General features: G+C 41.3%; 1 protein-coding gene across 6 annotated transcripts in view; it reads left to right on the top strand.

Annotated features, from left to right (window-relative positions):
- LOC119021868 (neurexophilin-4) overlaps positions 1–18750 on the top strand; it is a 114658-nt gene that overhangs the window by 56600 nt on the left and 39308 nt on the right. For 2 of the 6 annotated variants that reach the window (XM_037102419.1, XM_037102425.1), the window contains exon 4: positions 8741–8833. The exons of 2 other annotated variants lie outside the window; for them this stretch is intronic. In XM_037102419.1, the coding sequence (XP_036958314.1) occupies positions 8741–8833 (93 nt within the window). Of the gene's footprint in view, positions 1–8675; positions 8834–11672; positions 12149–18750 lie in introns of those variants that run through there. 2 more of the 6 variants (XM_037102420.1, XM_037102421.1) reach the window with 2 other exon arrangements.

Here is an 18750-nt window from a genome sequence, read left to right as displayed (position 1 = left end):
TCAGAATGAAGGACAGGACCTAAGCATTGCATCCCAGTTTGAACAATGCATGCTAATGACGTGCGTGTGCATGCTGTTGTCGGTAGGTCGGTGAAGTCTGCATGTGTAATTGCTCACACTGTAGACGGGCTGTTCTGTTGATTGTTTGCACAAACGCTGTGACATTTTGAGTGCGTTCCATCTCGGGTCAGTCATGATAAATTCATGGTACCTGCAGTGTAAAGCTCTGCCAGGGACACGGTCAGGGCTTTGACTTCATCGGTCCATCTGGAATCTGACAGCTGACTGGAGCCATCAGCTTTACCAGAGGAACAAAAGTATGGCATTTTTCTCCCAGCTAAAACAGCTAAAACAAAGAATAGCAGAAGTTTGTTTCTTCGATTTTTTGTTTCCTTGCTGTAGAGTCCATGGTGTAAAAAATGTCTCCTCCAGTCAAAGGCTTCTTTTCCACTTGTAGCTTGCAAACACATTTAATTGCTTATGCCATATGATGTTGAGGGCTCAAAGCCTTTGTTGTACACAGTGAAGAGTAAAGAGCCGGGCTGCCGTTAGCTGCATTTGTGTTGTAAATGTGCAGTGGGTGGGTTTTTTTTTCTCCTACAACCACACTATATCAGGCAGCCAAGAGCCCCTTACACAGCAGTTGTTATCACATGGACCTTTCCACCAGAACGCTGTCATGTGCAGGTCAAAGCTGCCGTTCTGCAGCTGTTGATTAGTTCTACCAGGAGGCAGTGTGACAAACTATTGTTCTATCAACTCCTAACTTTTCATTTTCCTATTGTTTTACCAGTATTGATGCAATGTAGTCATCACATTTAATTGTACATTCAGTGACTACTGTGTCCCTTGTTCCAGAGAAGTTTTGTGGACTATAATTCTTCACCTGACTCTCCCTCTGCATGAGGTTGAGTGGATAATGACTGTGTGATGATTTGGCCAAGCAGATGTATCTCTGTATTGTATTGTAGATACAGCTGTGTGTACTCCATGCAAGTGAGAAGCAGTATCACAACAGAGGTATCAAAGATTTAAGGTGTTTGATATCTCAGTATGCAGACTTAAAAAAAAAAAAATGAACACAAAAAATCCAGATCATTCATACCGTGTTTTATAGGCTTTATTTTCTAGCTTCACAAATTCTTACTCTTGAGTACATACAGCCCCAACCTGCTTAATGGCATAGTAAGGAACCAATGTCCCTTTGCATGTGTTTGCACAGAAATCTGGAAGCTAAACCAGTGTGACTAGATTCAGTAATATCATAACATGGAAAAGGGTGATTAAAAAAAAGATAAATAAAATTAAAAAAAACACTTTGAAGACATCTATTATGGCTTGGCTTCCATTGTCATGTTTGTAATTTCAGTGTTGTTATAGTGGAAAATACGTATTTTATGCTTAGCAATGAATTACACTATGTATTTTTAAATCTCAGCAAACATGTAGACATCAGTTCAACACCAATACAGTGAACTAAAGTAACCAAAGCCTTGAAATGTGTAAGAAGTACAGTGGGACTACACTGGGAGCGAAAAATGAAATAAAAAATAAAATCCAGTCTCTTCCTTGGCTGCTTGAAGAGTAATAATGAGGGCGAGGTTGGCACCTAGTCCTGCTTCTGGCTGGCAGCCTAGGGGAGGTTCACACTAATCAGCCTGGTGTGAAGGTATTAGCCTCGCCTGTCTGCGTGGACCGCCTCATTAAACACCTCACCTGATGGGTGCCACCGACCAGAACCTTTCTTAAGTCCCTCAATTTGGCCTTCTCCTCTCAATGTCCCTGACAACATCAGCTCCCTGGCCACCACTCACAGGATCTATAGTCCCGAGGAACTGCTGCACACAAGGGAGGGATACAGTTGCCCGAAGACCTCTTGTACAGTGATTTATAGCTCACTTTTGCTCTATTGTGTAACATCTCTGCACGTTTGAATGTATCCCAGTTTTCATTCAAATGTCCTAATGAGAGCTAAGATCCACACATCGCTAAATTAAAATATGTTTAGCTTAGCTGTTAGGAAATATTAAAGCCCAAATAAATTAATCAGGTATCTATGATGCCCTGACAAAGCTTGTCGCTTCTGTTCTAAAGTGGGGAAAAAATGAATATTGGAACTGTAATGACCGGTTTAAATTTATGTCAGTCCGCTAATGTAAAGCATATGATTTGCGTTTGAATTAATTTGAACGTTTGCCAGAAAACAACATAAATTCCGTGTGCACTATCCTGAAGCCAGCTTGTCTGGGCAAGAATTTAATTACACTAGAAGAGATTTGTGAGTGCATGATCGTCTCTTTCAAACTCAGTAAGTCCAAGTCCAAGTGTCTGCAGGCAAATGTGCACCTCTCCTCTCCATTTGTAACTATTACCTCCTAACACCAATACTATTGTGCAGACTTTAATGTGGCGACCGTCTATTCAGTGCCATCAACGAGAATATTTTGCCTCAATCATGATATCTAAGATGTCAGCAGTAGAGACAGGACACTCTGGTCATAGGCTCTGACTCCTGGATGTATTATTATCTAACAGTCATCGCTATTTTGATGCTAAATACGTTTAATTTCCAATAAAATTGTTCACAATAAATGTCCCTCATTATATAGTTATAGCTTTTTTTATGAAGCAGCAAAACTAGAAAATGTTGGGTTACTTAGCCAGTGGCAAAGCCCTCCACAACAACAACATTGTCCATGCTTCTTCTGTGGTAGTCTTTGGAAACTACATGTGAGTCAAAACATGTGTAACATTGTTTGATTACAGGCTTTACAGTAAGTATGGTGGGATAAAATAGAGCAAACACAGTTGTAGCCATGCTCCAGTGGAAGATAATCTAAGAGGGTAGTTTTAAAATCTAAGGGGAAAATGAATAAGTGCATCTTTGCCCCCCCATATGTCTGCTGTGGGGTGCTGAGTATTTGCTTTAACAGCATGGCGGATCAGGAGTCAAGTGGCTAGATTCATTTGTTGGAGTGCGGAGGGAGTGCTTGGAGTTAGGAGTGCCACAGGGAGAGGAGGAGCCAGAGCGAGTGTTAGAGGATAAAAAGGTCGGCAAGCTGTAGGAGGTGAGAGGTACATAAACCTGGAGAGAAATAGACATATAGAAAAAACAGACAGACAGACGGAAGGAGAGCAAGAGCAACACAGGTAGTAAGAGGACGAGAGAGACGGAAAGAGAGGCTTCAGTTCCCAGAGCTCTCAGACAGGCGCTCTCTCCCCGAGAGACTTCTTATCTACAGGGGGCATCTTTGACTTGATAATCCTGCTCCTCGTCACTTACACTACCCTGAACTCCCCCCACATACACACACAAACACACACACCTCCACCTCTGCACCCCTGCCCAGGGCCCAGGGGAACGAAGAGCTACCTGTCACTGTGCTTATACCTCCAGGCAGCTTGTGGGGCAGGATGGTGGTTGGGGGGGCGAAGGGGTTGTCACCGTGCCCGACTGAGAAGTCACCTTTCGGGGATATGAATCTTAATAAGGTGGGATGGGGATGGGGGTGGGGGGCTAGAGGAGGTGGGAGCAGATGCATGCTGCTGCTGTTACAGTGCGTGTATGTGTGTGCATGTGTGTGTGTGTGTGTGTGCGTGTGTGTGTGTGTGTGTGTGCATGTGACAGATGGGGAGTTGTGGAGTGCTGACAGGCCCTGTATGCTTCCTGGCTGCCAGATTATTTTTGGTAATTTATAACCATTGTTGCTTAAAGGGGCTTTTATCTTCAACGGTTGCTGATACAACAACACCCCAACAACAGCAGTGGAGCCGGCTCCAGCAGGCTGCATCTTATTTGTGTGTTTTGTAGATTTGTGTGGTCGGGTTGTCTATATTTGTATGTGGTGGAGCAGTGGAGGATAGAGGTGCGCTCAGTCATAGAAATGAGTCTTTGTGAGAAGGTGCACAGATAAACAAAGGAACTGGAAATTCGCTATACTGTATGTGAATAGTGTAACAGTTTGAGCTCATAAAAATCTGCTTGTTTGTTTGTTCAGAGCTTAGCATCTAGAAAGAATGGCTTCATTCATACATCAGTATCACAGGCTCATTCTCCAGATGCTTCAGTACGAGCTGACTAGTAACCCTGTTTCCTACTCTGGGCGGCAAATATGGCAGCTTTGTGACTGTCCCTCAGTATCTGATGCAAACGCACCCATAGCGTCTGTAGGAGTCTCGACTTCCTACGGTGTTAACCCTTTCACTGCCATATTCAATGCTCAAAACACTGATCATAATATAAAGAGAAAATCTGGAGATTGTTAGGGTGGTGGACAGGTCAAACAAATGTAGGATTTTTGAAGGGTTGTATACAGACTGACATGGCACCTTTCATTCAAAATATGGAGTCTTTATGAATGTTTATAATGAATGTTGTCATTAAGTGTCATTCAGCCAGTTGACGACAATGTACTCATTACACATGTGACCACTCTTTGTGTTCTTTGTGAAACCAGAGATGGATTATGCAAGTGTTTTCATGTAAGCTTGATGTTGTGCATCATCTGATGCATTCGGACACATCAGGGATGTAACCTCTGGTCAAGGAGTGTTTAGGGTCTTTCAGCATTTGAGAGTGTCAATGCCTCCAGGCTAGAATCGACCAGTTCCCGGCTTCAATCCAAGTCTTATCTGTAGTCCAGGAATCAGTACTCATTCCTCATGGCCATCCTGAGGCCTTATATATAACCTTTAACTACCAGTAGTAAATAAGGTAAACTCAAAAGAACGATGTGCAGGTTTTCAAAAGTTGTCGTCACAGCGAGATGTTGTCTATAGGCCAACACATCCTCATGACTGAACTGCTGAATAGGTCGATTGTCAGCAGCTCCCAAAATTACATATATCACTATTCCCAAAACAACACGACTGTAGCAGCGTTAGAGAAACACACGTACTGGACCTTTGTGGTATAGTTATAGTTTGGTTAGGTTTAGTCTAGAAAACGACTCAGGTTCAGGAAACATTGTGGTTTGGAGTTAAAATCCTATTACTTCTCTAACCTCCCTTACAAACCCCCCTATACGGTGGGTAACCCATGTTACCCAATGTATGTTATGTGTGTGTCCTAATTTCACTACATTAGTAAGCTAAAATAAATCACTGTTGACTTCTGGTTTCATGCTGGACACAAACAGTGGTCTCCTGAATGAAAGTCCTCCCCCTACAAACTTTTCATTGTTTATACTTCTTCTCCTCACTTCCTCCTTTCCTCTCACCATTAAGCAGATATTTGACCTTTGAAAAGTGTAGACAAATTAATTTAGAATTGAGCTAATAATGGCTCAAAATGGAGAGTTAGGGAGGCACCTAAATTATTGCAATTTTTCCCATTGGAAAACATAAATATCTGTATCAAAATCAATGACAATCTTTGCCATAGTTGACAAGAGCACAAATGTCAATTTGATGGTGGCACTAGACGAAAAGTGCCACAAGAGTCTTGAATATGTACATCAATGTACAACCAGCAGTTGGTGAGATATTTCACTCTGGACCCAGCGACAGACATTGCCATCCCTAAAGCCATGCTGATGCAAATCTCACACGAGACAATTCTCATTCCTCACACCGGACCAACTTCACAAAGAGTCATCCACATTGCCACACTGTCAAAATAATTCCAGCCGCATATTATATCCTGTCCTGTTCTGACAGACAGACGTAATCAAATCCAATTATACCACTTCTCCCTTTGCTCCCCATTAGTGCTCATCTCCCATTCTCCTCTCAGATTCCCTTCCTGCAACAAAACATTTGAATGACAATGGCATAGTCCTAACACCCGCAACAGCCACACAGCCCGTGCTCTTCTGCTGTGCTTCTCTCGCCCTTCTCTCCTTTCCACACGTTCTCCTTTCTAAAATCGATAGAAAGGAAAACAAAATGACAGGGTTTCATATCACTGCTGTGATACCACGAGACTACACAGGGAAATGACTATTTCCACACACAAAAGGCTCCATTACTGCCAGGTGACCTCTCTTCATTGTGTTCCTTAACCTCCGAGTTAGACACCCCAGGATCGGCGCTTCAATGTATGTGTTAGCAGGTGTGTGTCTGTGTGGGTATGTGTGTGGCTGAGCGCCATAATTGTGTGTGTACCAGAGCTCCTCATGCGATGGAAAGGAATCTGTCATTCATACTGACTTTTTTTTTTTTTCTTTCTCACACTCTTTTCAGGGACACGTTAGCAATGACTGCACAGACGCCTGTTTTTAGCAAAAAGAATTCTAGCTTTCGAAAAATGTCAGAGGGTGGGCTAATTATGTTCATGCTCTGTACATTGAGGCATTCTTGCAATTACTCATAATTATATGTCTTTATGGATTGGTAATAGCCAGTTTTACTGTTAGAACCATCAATGAAAAACTGCTAAAGTGCATAAAGTGCATTTTGGCAATTATTTAACAGTTTTAGATGGATCATATACAGTGTTTCCCACACATATACTTCACTCTGGCAGGCCACCTCAGAGAAATAGGTATGCTGCATATCGACCACCAGTTTTCTAATCAGAAGTGACAGTTGTTGTTGGCGCGACATCACAGTGATTCTGTTTACTTGTCTACAGTCTACAAAGCACCTAACTTCTGGATTAGCCAACTGCTAACTTCAATGAAAATGCTGAGAATGAAAATTGCTTTCTTTCTCTCTGTAGGTGTATCACCATCCCAGTTCATCGTGTTATGTCGTACTTACACAATTTCTCCAATTGGCTTCAAAGCCCAGGGCTCGTCCTGGGTTCTTGTGAGAAACCCACCTTTACTTTGAGTCTCTGGGACCAATCTTTTTTTCTGTCCCTCCACCTGCTTCGTCTCCTCATTTTCCAGACTTTATCACCCTCTCTTCCTGTGCCTCTGCCTCCCATTTGTCCTACCCATGCCCCTCTCTACCTAATTTGCTGATTCTCCTGGTTCCCCTCCAGCTTCATACTCCTCTGTCATACTCACATTGTTGTCCTCCTTAATCAACCTCCTTTACCACCCTTCTCCTCCACCTCCACCTATGTTTCTCCTAATCCATCAAAAGACATTAATGTTGAACTGCTTTCAGGCTGTTTAATGGTTAAATATGTGTGTACCTCTACTTGGTCCCCACTGTAATTTATTGTCCATAATGATACATACCGAGCCTAATTTGTTTGCAGACATGAAGATGATAAACATGAGCATCCCTTAAGTGTGCAGTTTTGGAGATGATGAAACTTTCTGCTGACATTTGGGGAAGTAAAAGAGGAATAACGATGTGAGGATGATATTTGTGAAAGTAGATGCACTGCGCTCTTGCTCAGAGCATGTTCATTCATTTACTATAACCACGCGGCGACCGAGTGACTCGGAACAGAAGCGTAGCTGCTAAGTGGAACAGAGAAGGGGAGCAGCTGGGCGAAATTCACCTGCCACTTCCAATGTGGATCAGAAATTGCACTCACACCGGCAACCCCTCTCCGACAGTAGGGGAAAAAAATTAGGGGAAACAGGAGGACAGAGTATGCTGTGGCCATACAAATCACACACAGTAGATTGAATGGAGGGCAGTGATGGAAATGGGAAATGGTCACATTCTTTGAGACCTGCTGTGTTTGATAGACAAGGTTTCATGGTCTGCTGAAGATGAAGCAGTGGGTGTAACGCACTGATTTACAGCAGTGGAAAGATTGACGGATACTAAAAGAGTAACTTACTCTGATGGTCTGTGTACTATGTTTGTGTGGTTTACTTTGTTGAGCATATGAACTATGTTTGTGTGTTTGTTTGAACTGAAAAATGTCATGACTGCCTGAGTTACATTAGCGTATATAGATTGCTAAGACATCCCAACAACAAGTTGTTTATAGGTGGTCAGGGTGGGATGGGCATGGAAGTGAAGGACTCTGACACAAGATCTATAATATTTGTAGCCTTAGTTCTTTGTTTGGTTAGAAGAGATTTTTTTTTCCACCTTTCACCTCCCTGCCCTCTCCGTTTTGGGGTAGAGCTGGGGAAGACGGGTCGGATTAAGTTTAAATCCTACAAAAAAACAAATAAAGGTGTTTCAGCGGCACATTTCAAACCGGGGGTTATGTGAACTCTCTGTCATATTTAATATATTATGGTCCTTTTCTTTATAACAGGCACTAAACAGTTGCTAGTTTGCAGAGGTCCTGATGCCGACTAGCTAGCCAACTAAGGGTTTCATTGTTATTGCTGATATGTGCAGGACAGTCTGACATTTTGACGTATTTCAATGTTCAAAGTCCCCAGCAAAGTTGCTCCACTTGGTACAGCTCCAGCTGACGTGCCGGGTAGGACCACAGTTTGCTGATTTTAGCCCATAAATCACTTTCTTTCTGATATGATGACTTCATTGATGAGGCGGAGTTGTGAATGAATTCTGAGCGTCTATGCATCTTTATCTCCATCAGATAAAATAGCAAATAACACTGTGATAATACCGAGATTCCCACAGTATTGCAAGATATATCACCACAGCTTAAGACAGCACATCAGAAATTTTGGGTCACGTTCTTCAACCTAAACATCATCAGTGACAGTTGATGAAGTATGAAGGTCTTAAAGAATAGCCCCCCCTTCCTGTTCTGGGGGCATGGGAAAAATGAGGGGTGGAGGTTAAAATTAGAAATGGGATATTATTTATTAAGCCTAAGAATCATTGTGCTTTTGTCACCTTAGAATGGGCACGGGGAGCGGGTCCTCTGCCATGGAGTTAACCATACTTCACCACCATGTTTCTACAGAACCCCCTAACAGACAAAGCAAGCACTGGCTTTAGAGAGGGACATTTTTCATCAGTTTCACAGCCACCCTTTGCTCTTCTACCTGCCTGGAAGGTGAGTGTTAGTGGAGGGGGATTTAGTTGGTTGTGATCTGATTACTGCTGCATGTTGGTGTGATTTCCTAACCACAGCTATAGAAATGTCTTAGCTTGGTTTAGTTACCACAGAAGGAGCAGATATTGCAGGGAAAACAAATCAAATATGGTGCTTGAGGATTAACAGAATAATCATTTTGCGACATTTATTTCCTCATTATTTCGATGATTTGAGAAGCATCATGGGTTTTTCAAAACATGTTTGTTGTTGTGAATTAGTGGTATAATCTGCACAATACAAATGTAATTTCTAGGTGATAAGATCTTTTTTTTTCTCCTTTAAACACCTCTCTGAACACTTAACTACCGAAAGGGGCACTGTGTAGGTTTGGAGAAAGAAATTCAAACTCAAATATTAACTTTCATTAATATTAATGAGGTAATAATATTGTCAGAAATGTTTATTTTTGTTCGTGTCTTTGTTGTCCTTTAAGGTCAGTTTGTTTATTCAGTTCATTCAATCATGAAAACTAAGACAGTTTGTTTATTTGTTAAAGCATAAAAAATTAGTTGATCGAGCTCTTTTCTCTTCTGATTAAGTTGTCTTTCCAAAAACTACATAGTGCACCGTTAACGAACAGATATGTGATACTTCTCTGTAGCACAAGATTTTAATTTTTTAGTGTCACTACCTGTGGATTTCATCATCATGACATCAGCTGAACCTGGAGTAAAGTCTCTCTAAACCTGCCAGACAGTACATTCAGCTATGTCACTGCAAACTTGAGATTTTTGCCTCGGCAGGCATGTTATTAGGAGTAACTTCCTCTTTTTGCTCCGGAATTTTGATCATCCAATAATTTGCAGACTTAGTGTACGTCGCAGTGTATTTCCCAGTATGCCACTTCATTACCTTTCCTGGTGAAAGCTCCCAGTGTTCAAGTCTGCATGCAATGACTCGTTGCCTCGCAGGGAGGCAGTGCTGTGTCACTCTCACACTGATGAGTTCCACAGACAGACTGCAAAAAGCCTGAATCAAAGAGTGATTGCAGATCCTTAACATATAATATATAGAGTCACACACGGCAGTTCATTTAACACAGACACTCCTCTCCATCTGTGACAGGGTCTCACAGAATAGGCCAGCCCTATTTTACCCACCCCTTAGCCCATCAGCATGATGAGCACTTTGGCCAGCAGTGCACAGAGCTGGCTCTGTCAGTGCTAGACCAGGAGTAGGAGGAGATGCCACAGGTGCGCTTGTGAAGAAGGAAGCGCTGTAGTGATTTATATCTTCAGGTTCAGGGACATAATCTCTTGAGAGAGACGGGGAAACATATTTACGTTTGTTACAGCATACTATGGACATGCTGTAAACATTTAAAAAAGCCACAGACAGAGAGACACGTGAAAAAAAACAGTAAGACAGACTAGTAGATGAAGAGTCATAGAAGAGAGCTAATAGACAGTTAGCAGGTCGGTCAGTCATTCACACGGACAGTTATTCAGAAGGAGCACACTTCATCATACACAGACAGAAAGTCGAGATGGACATTATGTGTGCACAGAAGAGACGTCTGCCAGTCGCTCAGCCCAGATATCTGTGACTGATTGATAGCATTATATAAGGCTACACCGACAGACACGCGGACAATCGGGCAGACAGACGCCCCGATCTACACACAAACACAAGCAGGCGAGCGAACAGCGCGCCTCCCAGATCAGTTCATTTTAAAGGTCCACAATCAGGCAGGCAGCAGCTGGGACTGGCCATCAGGGAGAGATGTGGGGCCATGCTGCCCCAATATATCCATGCAACATTAATATTTCAAAATTGTTTTTCTGGGAATTTATAGTCGAGCCAGCTTGTGCTGTTGGCCTCCATCACACACAGTCACTTAAATGTTTGTGTAAGATGATGATTGTTTTCCATTTGACCATGTGTGTTAGTGCTGAGGATGTCACAAAGACAGTGAGGCAGAGTCACATATTACTGTAAAGACTATCTATCTATCTATCTATCTATCTATCTATCTATCTATCTATCTATCTATCTATCTATCTATCTATCTATCTATCTATCTATCTATCTATCTATCCAAACTCAGTCTGGATGCAGATAGAGCCACATTTCGGGTCAACTTAATTTGTTTTCTATTCATAATTGGAATAATAAAGCCAATGTTGCATGAAAAGGAAAGATTTACATGTCAGATGAGAGATGGTATAAAATAGGGCTGCAATTGTCAACTATTGCTGTTGGTTTTATATATCTATATATATATATATATATATATATATATATATATATATATATATATATATATAAATCTACTCAGTCAAACTGCTTGTTTCCTCCAAGCAAAGAAAGAAAAGACAAAACAACAAAACAAGAAACGCAGTAAATCCTCACATTTGTCATGCTGGAACGAGGAAATGTTTGGCATTTTAGCTCGGAAAAAGGGCTTAAACGTAATCAGAGTGAAACAAATCTCTAATACATTTTCTACCGATCCACTAATAGTTAACAGTCCAGTCTGGAACGATGAATGAATGGATGAAAGTTGGCATCTGGAAGTCATATTTTAAGCCAACGTTGCATGCAACTTTAATGAATCTAAAGCACAATTCTTGGCATCTTCTCTGATTAAGTGCTGAGGTGAGTAAAGTCAAGCTATTTTGACACTGACAGGTCTAAATATGAAAACGTGGGGCTGTGGTCAGTGTGGGTTCCCAGTAAAAACGAGAGCTGCTGTGCGCCGTGACGCGCGCATGGACGGAGAGAGAGAGCGAGAGAGAGAGAGAGAGAGAGAGAGAGAGAGAGAGCGAGAGAGAGAGAGAGAGAGAGAGAGAGAGAGATCAGCCAGCCAATATCCCAAAACACAAGAAGCGCTGATGATCTGCGCTGAAATCCCCGCTTTGCCTCCGTCCTCCAAACTTCCAGCGAGCGTCCGGCATGAGCGGCGGCAGACAGCATGGATGCGCCACATGAGGCGGACCGCAGGAACTGAAGCCACCGCTCAAAGTTTGCCTCCCCCGCAGAGCCCGCTGTGACACTGACTGAACAAACGCACAACTTTACGCGTGTTTTTTCTGCTCACCTAATACTTTGTTTTTGCGTCTCTCTTCTCGTCGCCTCGCCTGTTGGGATTGCTTGGATTCCGCGGCGTGTCTTTCTATGCTGAGCCACGGAGACGTGTAGTTTTTTTTTCTTTTTTTTCTTTCTTTTTTTTTTTTTTTTTTTTTTGGTATTCGGGGTGGTCCGCTCAAAGGAGGTGACATGCAGGTTCTCGGCTGGACCATAGTTCTCCTGTGCCAGTGGATCCTCCGGAAGGTGAGTTTATTATCGTCCTCAGAAGAAAGAAAAAAACAAAAAACCTTATTTTACTTATTTTTTGTTTGTTTGTTTTAATTCAGCCACATGATGTGAGATGTGTGTATTTGGAGAGAAGCGCCTGTCTTCTCAGGGAAATCAGGGTCACGTAGAGATCTTATTTTTTCTGGTGCTGGTTGCAAAGATTTCACACTTTTTCCTGCATGTGCAGCCTCTCGTGAACTTGCATCAAAGTTGTTTAGACTCCCAAAAAACCCGCACAGAACGTATTTTATCGATGTATTGTCTTTTTTTTTCCTTCATCAGTTTGAACAACGTGTGACTTTTACTCGATCTCCAAAACGTGCAGATCTCTGCTGTCTGTGCGTTTCCTCCCCTTTACTCCCAGTTAAGCAGTCCTCTTTATCTATTTATCTATTTGCGCTCCCAGCAACTTCCTCTAATTTTTCTTCAGAAGTTAAACACGCCCGTGGCTTGTGTTATTATCTCGGCATCGCTGTGGCAAAGAGTTTGTACGCCTAGGTTTTTTTTCTTTTTTTCTTTCATTCTGTCTTTTTTTTTTTTTTTTTCCATTTTTGCTCTGATGCTGCTGCAGCTACTGATTATGTGGCGTTAAACGCGTGCGTGTGCGCGCACTCGTCTTGTGGCTGTTTGCGCATTATCTTGGAGTGTTTCCCCGATTGCTTTTTTCACACTGACAGTAATAATGTAGTTATTATATACAGACATCAGCACACAAGTGTTCACAATGCAACACAGCACGGCAGAACACAATGGAGGACTGTCTGTCCCAGCAGATACACACAGGCACACACACACACACACACACACACACACACACACACACTGTACTCAGTGTGTCTTTGGCCTCTGCAAGAAATGAAAGAGAATAAAAACATGACCTTTCACCGTGATCTTCCTCTCCTCCCTCTTCCTCCTCCTCTTCCTCCTCCATCTCTTCCTCTTGTTCTCCTCCTTCTTCCATTATGGATCATTTCACCCCCCCCACTGGTTTTCATTTAAAAAAACAAAAAACAAAACAGTTACTGTCTCTTCACGTACAGTTGTAAAAATATTCCTGACACTGATAAATCATGTGGAGGTATGAAAATCCTTAGAAAAAAAAAATGCTATCTTTTAATCTTAAAAAGGCAGCTGTGAAAGTCTATAATGAATCTTATTAGTGGAGGAACATCACTTGATTCAAGTGACAAACTGTTGTGCGAAGACTGTGAAGAGCTGATGATCCCTCGCTCCTCACAGAGTTACATGGCGGCTCTCACCAGACACAGAACAATGGCGACTTTGGGTCAGTTTGGTTTGTTAGTCTGTTTTTTAAACGGCCTGTTGGCTGCTGGCGGATTGGGGTGAGGTTGCATTGTGACAGGTAATAACACCTACGCTTCTTTTTTGAAGATTGAATGCAAATCATTCCTCCTCCAGAGTGGAACTGCTCCGCACCAGAGTGAAGCTCGGGTTCAAGTACCGGGATCGACTTGATATTAGATTATATCAGCCACGCTTTTCAGTAATGTGCCATTTGAAATTGTGTTACATGTTTTTTTCTTTGCGTGTGTGTGTGTTTCCTGAGGAGTGACAGGAGGATACGAGTCTTGTTTGCCTTCAACAACAACGCGTTGTAGATGACACGGTGATTTGCCTGACATAGGCATGACATGTTACATCCTCGGGAGCAATATTAGCTTGAGGGATTAATAAGTGAGGAGGTGAAAAGAGGCAGTGAAGGAGCGCAGGCAGGTGAAATATTCGGTAAAGAGAGAGGAGGATGTCAGCGGAGGGGAGGGGAGGGAAGGAAAGGTAACATTAACGATCTCTGTAACTTAATTTCGCGCTCTCTTTGAACGAAAAACCCAGCCATTTACAGTAACTTAGGGGCCTGTTGACGGTGCGACGGGAGAGGAGACAGGGACGTGTATCGCACAATCACAATCGTTTGAATCCTCTAACTGAATCAAAAGTGTAAAATTGTATAGATCATTTTCAAAAATGCATTCTGAAATTTTTTTTTTTTTTTTTTTACGCACTCGGAATTGGAACATTTTGTGGGTGGCTTCTCACATTTATGTAAGAAAATATAAATAAATAAACAAATTGCATATGATGTCCAACGCTGCAATATTGCACTTCCTCCACCCCGTGCTTTTGAAATGATATCTACAGTAACAGCACTACAAAAGGAGAAGAGATGTGTGAAAAGCTCCTTTGCTGTTTTATGCTCCCAGTAGGAACAATAGCATTAGCCGGCATCTCAACCTGACAAAATCCTCTTATCTCCCCCCATAAAACAACTAGCTATATACCCCAGGGATATTACAGCAACTCAGTCACTTTAATTTCATTATATATAGTCCTACTTCCTTTGCAATCCTGTCTCATACATTCTGCATGGCTTTGCATTTCAGTGCAGTCCCTCTCCTGGTAAAGCGTCCATGTATGAAATACAACAGAGTGTGTCTCCATGCCCACATGTTATTCACTTATTTGCGCCACTCTCTGGGGGAAAAAAACAAAACAAAACAAAAAAAACATCAGAACAACAGTATTGGATGTTTCTTTTTCTTTTTTTTTTCCCACACCACGGATTAAACCAGGTGGTTGGTGGTCTCCCTCCCACTCGCTGTCTTTTTCGTCCGTCCATCTGTCCTCCTGTGGATCATCTAAACCGTCAAACGGCCCAGTTTCAAAAAAGGCAAGAGGCACCACTGGTCTGTAATCTCTGCAAACGGTATTCTCTGCTCACAAACCGATTAGATATGTAATCTGTTGAATCACGATGACAGAAGCAATCACATTACTGCTGTATCTATCGCCTCTGAAATTGTTCCCAGAGATCACAGCATTCTTTAAGCCACATGAAAGAGGCTCAGATTCATGCAGTGTTTTAATGGATTCTAACATGGTTAGCTTAAGGTTAAGCAACGATCCATTTTTATTTAATTTGTTTTCTCCCCTTTCAACAGCCCTGTGCCCCATTTTTTGACAAGCCATTACTTTTAAAATGAGTTATCACTGGCTTGGTGCAGTGAATGGTTCCACCTCGGGCTTTGCATGAGCCTTAAGGAGAGGGGAATTTAATTTAACAGTGTGAGGATGTCATATATTTTAGACTAATGTAAAATAAAACATCATTAGAGACGTGTGGGTTCTGCTTTGCACATGAATCTGTCACCTCTCTTCAGGCTATGGAGCTTGTGTAAAAACTGCAAACTTGAACAAAATTGCATTTTTTGTGTGTGATTTAATTAAAACATTCTTTTTCTTAAAAAACAAAGACAGAATTTGGGCAATCATAACCTTTCTCATAATCCCGCAATTCCTCGATCCACTTCCATCCTGATGCAGTTCTAATAACGGAGGTGAAAAACAGGCACAAAAATGAAAACTGTGGCGCCCCAAACTCAATTACAAACAATGTGCGCACCCTCCGTTTGACTGACAGCTCAACCACACCTGAAGTTCTGAGAAAGGGAGCATTATGTCTCAAATTATTGATAAGGCGATTGTATTATTTTTAAAGCACAAAGGAAGAGAAACCCAGAACGAATTCAGGAGCGTGAGCACTGCTGCTGCTCTCACTGCTGAACAGGCCTGTGGTGAGGGTTTCGTTTCTTTCCTGCTGGAGCCAACTGTTCATGTTTTGATATGTTGATGGTAAAGGTGGCTCCTGGGTCAGAGATGCAGATACTATGGATGCATAGGGAATGCATTTCATCATTGTTATAATGTTTGTTAATCTCAGTCGTGGTATTAGAATGAATCATAACCGGTGGCAGAACAATCTATCATATTCAGTAAACTGATCATATATTTTGTACGTTAAATCTGAACTTGATGTTTAAAAAGGCCAGTGTTTCCCTCAGGTATGTATGTTGATGCTACAGCAACATACATACCTGAGGGGAACATCAATGATGTATAAAGCAGCATATAAAAAAGAAAGTACAAGTGGGTCTGCAACTTACAATGATCTTTGTTATTTGAATAGTTTGATGATTATTTTCTTCATTGATTGTGTGGTCTATAAAATGTCAATGCAACAAATGTCAAGTCCAAGGTGATGCCTGTAAATGTCTTGTTTGGTCCGTCTAAAACCTAAAGGTATTCGGTTTAACATGAAACAGTTCAGGGATCGACCAGTGTTTCGTGTTTTTTTTTTCCTTTCATACCAACAACGATTACGAGTCGAGCTGACCCATAAATGACATCTGGAAACGATACACATTTACATTAAAAATGTCAATCATCTTGTCAAAATTTAGAATAGCCCGTGATGGACAGCTATGAAGTACAATTCACTCAAGTAGTGCACGTTGAGGAACATAATGTAACTTCTTCACCTTAAAGTAACAGCTTCAAATGTTGATGGTACAGAGTCTTGTAAGGGGATGAATGGTGTCTCAGCGAGAGGGTCAGATCACAGCGTTACATACATGTAAGATACAAGTTTTGAACACACAACATTGTTATGGTGTAATTTTTACAGAGCTGGGATTTGTGTTTCCGTCAGTGGTGCTGCACTTAGAAACTGTAGGTGGCGCTGAATCGCACAAAATGTCACTTAAGTATCTATTTTCACTTACATTAGACTTCCACTTCATCTTGCTTATATGATAACTTTAAATGTGCACTGTGTAGTTTGAGGGCAGAAATTGAATCAGAAGAGACTAAATAAAAAATAAACTAAAAAAGACAAACTATCTTTTTTTTCATCACTGATTAAACTGAATAAACAAACTGACCTTAAAGGACAAAACATTTTGATACTGTTTTACTTTGTTTATGTGTGGCGGACCCTCCCACCTTTCTAGCTTCAAACAGTGCTCCGAGGACCTTATTTTCCTCTGAGAACAGCTTGTTTATTCAGTGATGTAAAAAATAAATATTAATTCTGTTGTTTAATTTCCTCTCCAAACTATGTAATGCCCCTATTAATATATATTTGACCTTTAAACAGATTCAGATTATACAGTGCTGATAGGCTGTTACTCGTAACATGTAACCAATCCGAGTTTTTAAGTGCAACCACACAGTTGGGACTATAGACAGAGAGAGAATGCTGCACCAGAGCAAAAGTATTGCAAGTTTCAAATTAATTTATTTTCTCTGCAAACGGGCAAAGAGAACACTTATACAAATGAGCAGAAAAGTGCTGAAAGTGCTGAAAGTCTATCCCTGATGCGGTGGAGTAAAGCAGGAAATCTCCATATTTGACATCCGAAAACAGCATTTTCTGACATTTTTCACAAAAATGACTTAATGATAGATCAATTATCAGAATCTTTGCCAGTTACTTTTCTTTAAATCAACTACTCGATTTGTCAACTCATTTTTGCTGACCTAGGTATTTTAGAAATTGGACTAAAGCTTAATATTAAAGTAAATGTACTGAATTACATTATATCACTATTTCATCAGAAAATGAGCAACAGCAGGGTTTTACCCAGTACTTACACATTTTATTGCATAAGTTATATTTCTGTGCTTGTGTTTCAGTTGATGGCCTTGTAGCATCCTCGCAGCATGGGAATTTGCATTGTGTGTAACGCAACACTTCTCAGGCTTAATTAGTTTCCAGGAATATGTATTTTTCGACACTTTCGGTGCAGAGGAAACAACAGAGCTCAACACTTCTTCACAAGATGGCAGCATACGGAGCTTCGTTGGTAATTGGGTAATAGGTCGTTGTTGGGAGAAAGACAAGTGGAGAGTGAATCAGGAGTTTACAATAAAGTATGTTACATTCAAGTATAACTCATCGTGGTGTCAGAAATGTTCAAAAAGCACAGAAAACATACAAGGATTATTGGACTTTTTTATACCCAGCTACTTAAAAGTGAATGTTAGATTTATTGCCACATTTACTAAAATCCACAGCTTCTTCACAGTTCAGCTTCTACAGTTAGCTCCTTTGAAGACATTCTGGAGCAGAACAGATGTGTCTCAGGTTTAAATGCTGAGGCACATCACACTTCTTCAGGCAGACAGGAAACAGCTGGGAAGAGAGGCTGCGCTGCTTTCACTGTCACACATGCAGCCGACCTCAGAACTAATTTGAGGGTTGGGTCCTTAAACTTCTTAAAAACAGGACACAAATGAGAAGTTATTCCCAATCTGGGCCCACTGACCCGTCAAAAACAAGGCTGCCTGTGCTGCATTCTGGATGTTAATCATGTCAGTGTGAGAGATTCGATCTAGAGCTTCACTCCTGATTTTCACAAGCATCACAGATGTAATGAATCACCCTTTTCTGTAATCGTTTTTAGATAATGAAAAGTGGTCCTTCACATATTGATATCAGGTCATTGCCATTTAGATCAACTCAGATTATTGAATTACACAGGAAGTGATATGCAAAATGAGCTTTTCCTGTTAATCTGAGATTATTCTGGCTGTTTGGTATCTTTTGTTTATACGAATGACAGAAACAATGAGTGCTCCTGTGGCACAATTTAGTCGTGAAGTGAACAAGTATGATTAATTTTGTTAGTTTTTGTTGTGCTGCCATCTGGAAATTATTTTCACAATGTAGTTTGTATCATTATGAAGCACACTGAATCAGCTAACCTAACTTTTTTGTGTCA

The sequence above is a fragment of the Acanthopagrus latus genome, chromosome 6 (genome assembly GCF_904848185.1).
Source record: "Acanthopagrus latus isolate v.2019 chromosome 6, fAcaLat1.1, whole genome shotgun sequence".
Classification (NCBI taxonomy): Eukaryota; Metazoa; Chordata; class Actinopteri; order Spariformes; family Sparidae; genus Acanthopagrus; species Acanthopagrus latus.
Note: the sequence above shows the minus strand (reverse complement) of the source record. Positions and strands in the feature narration are given on the sequence as shown.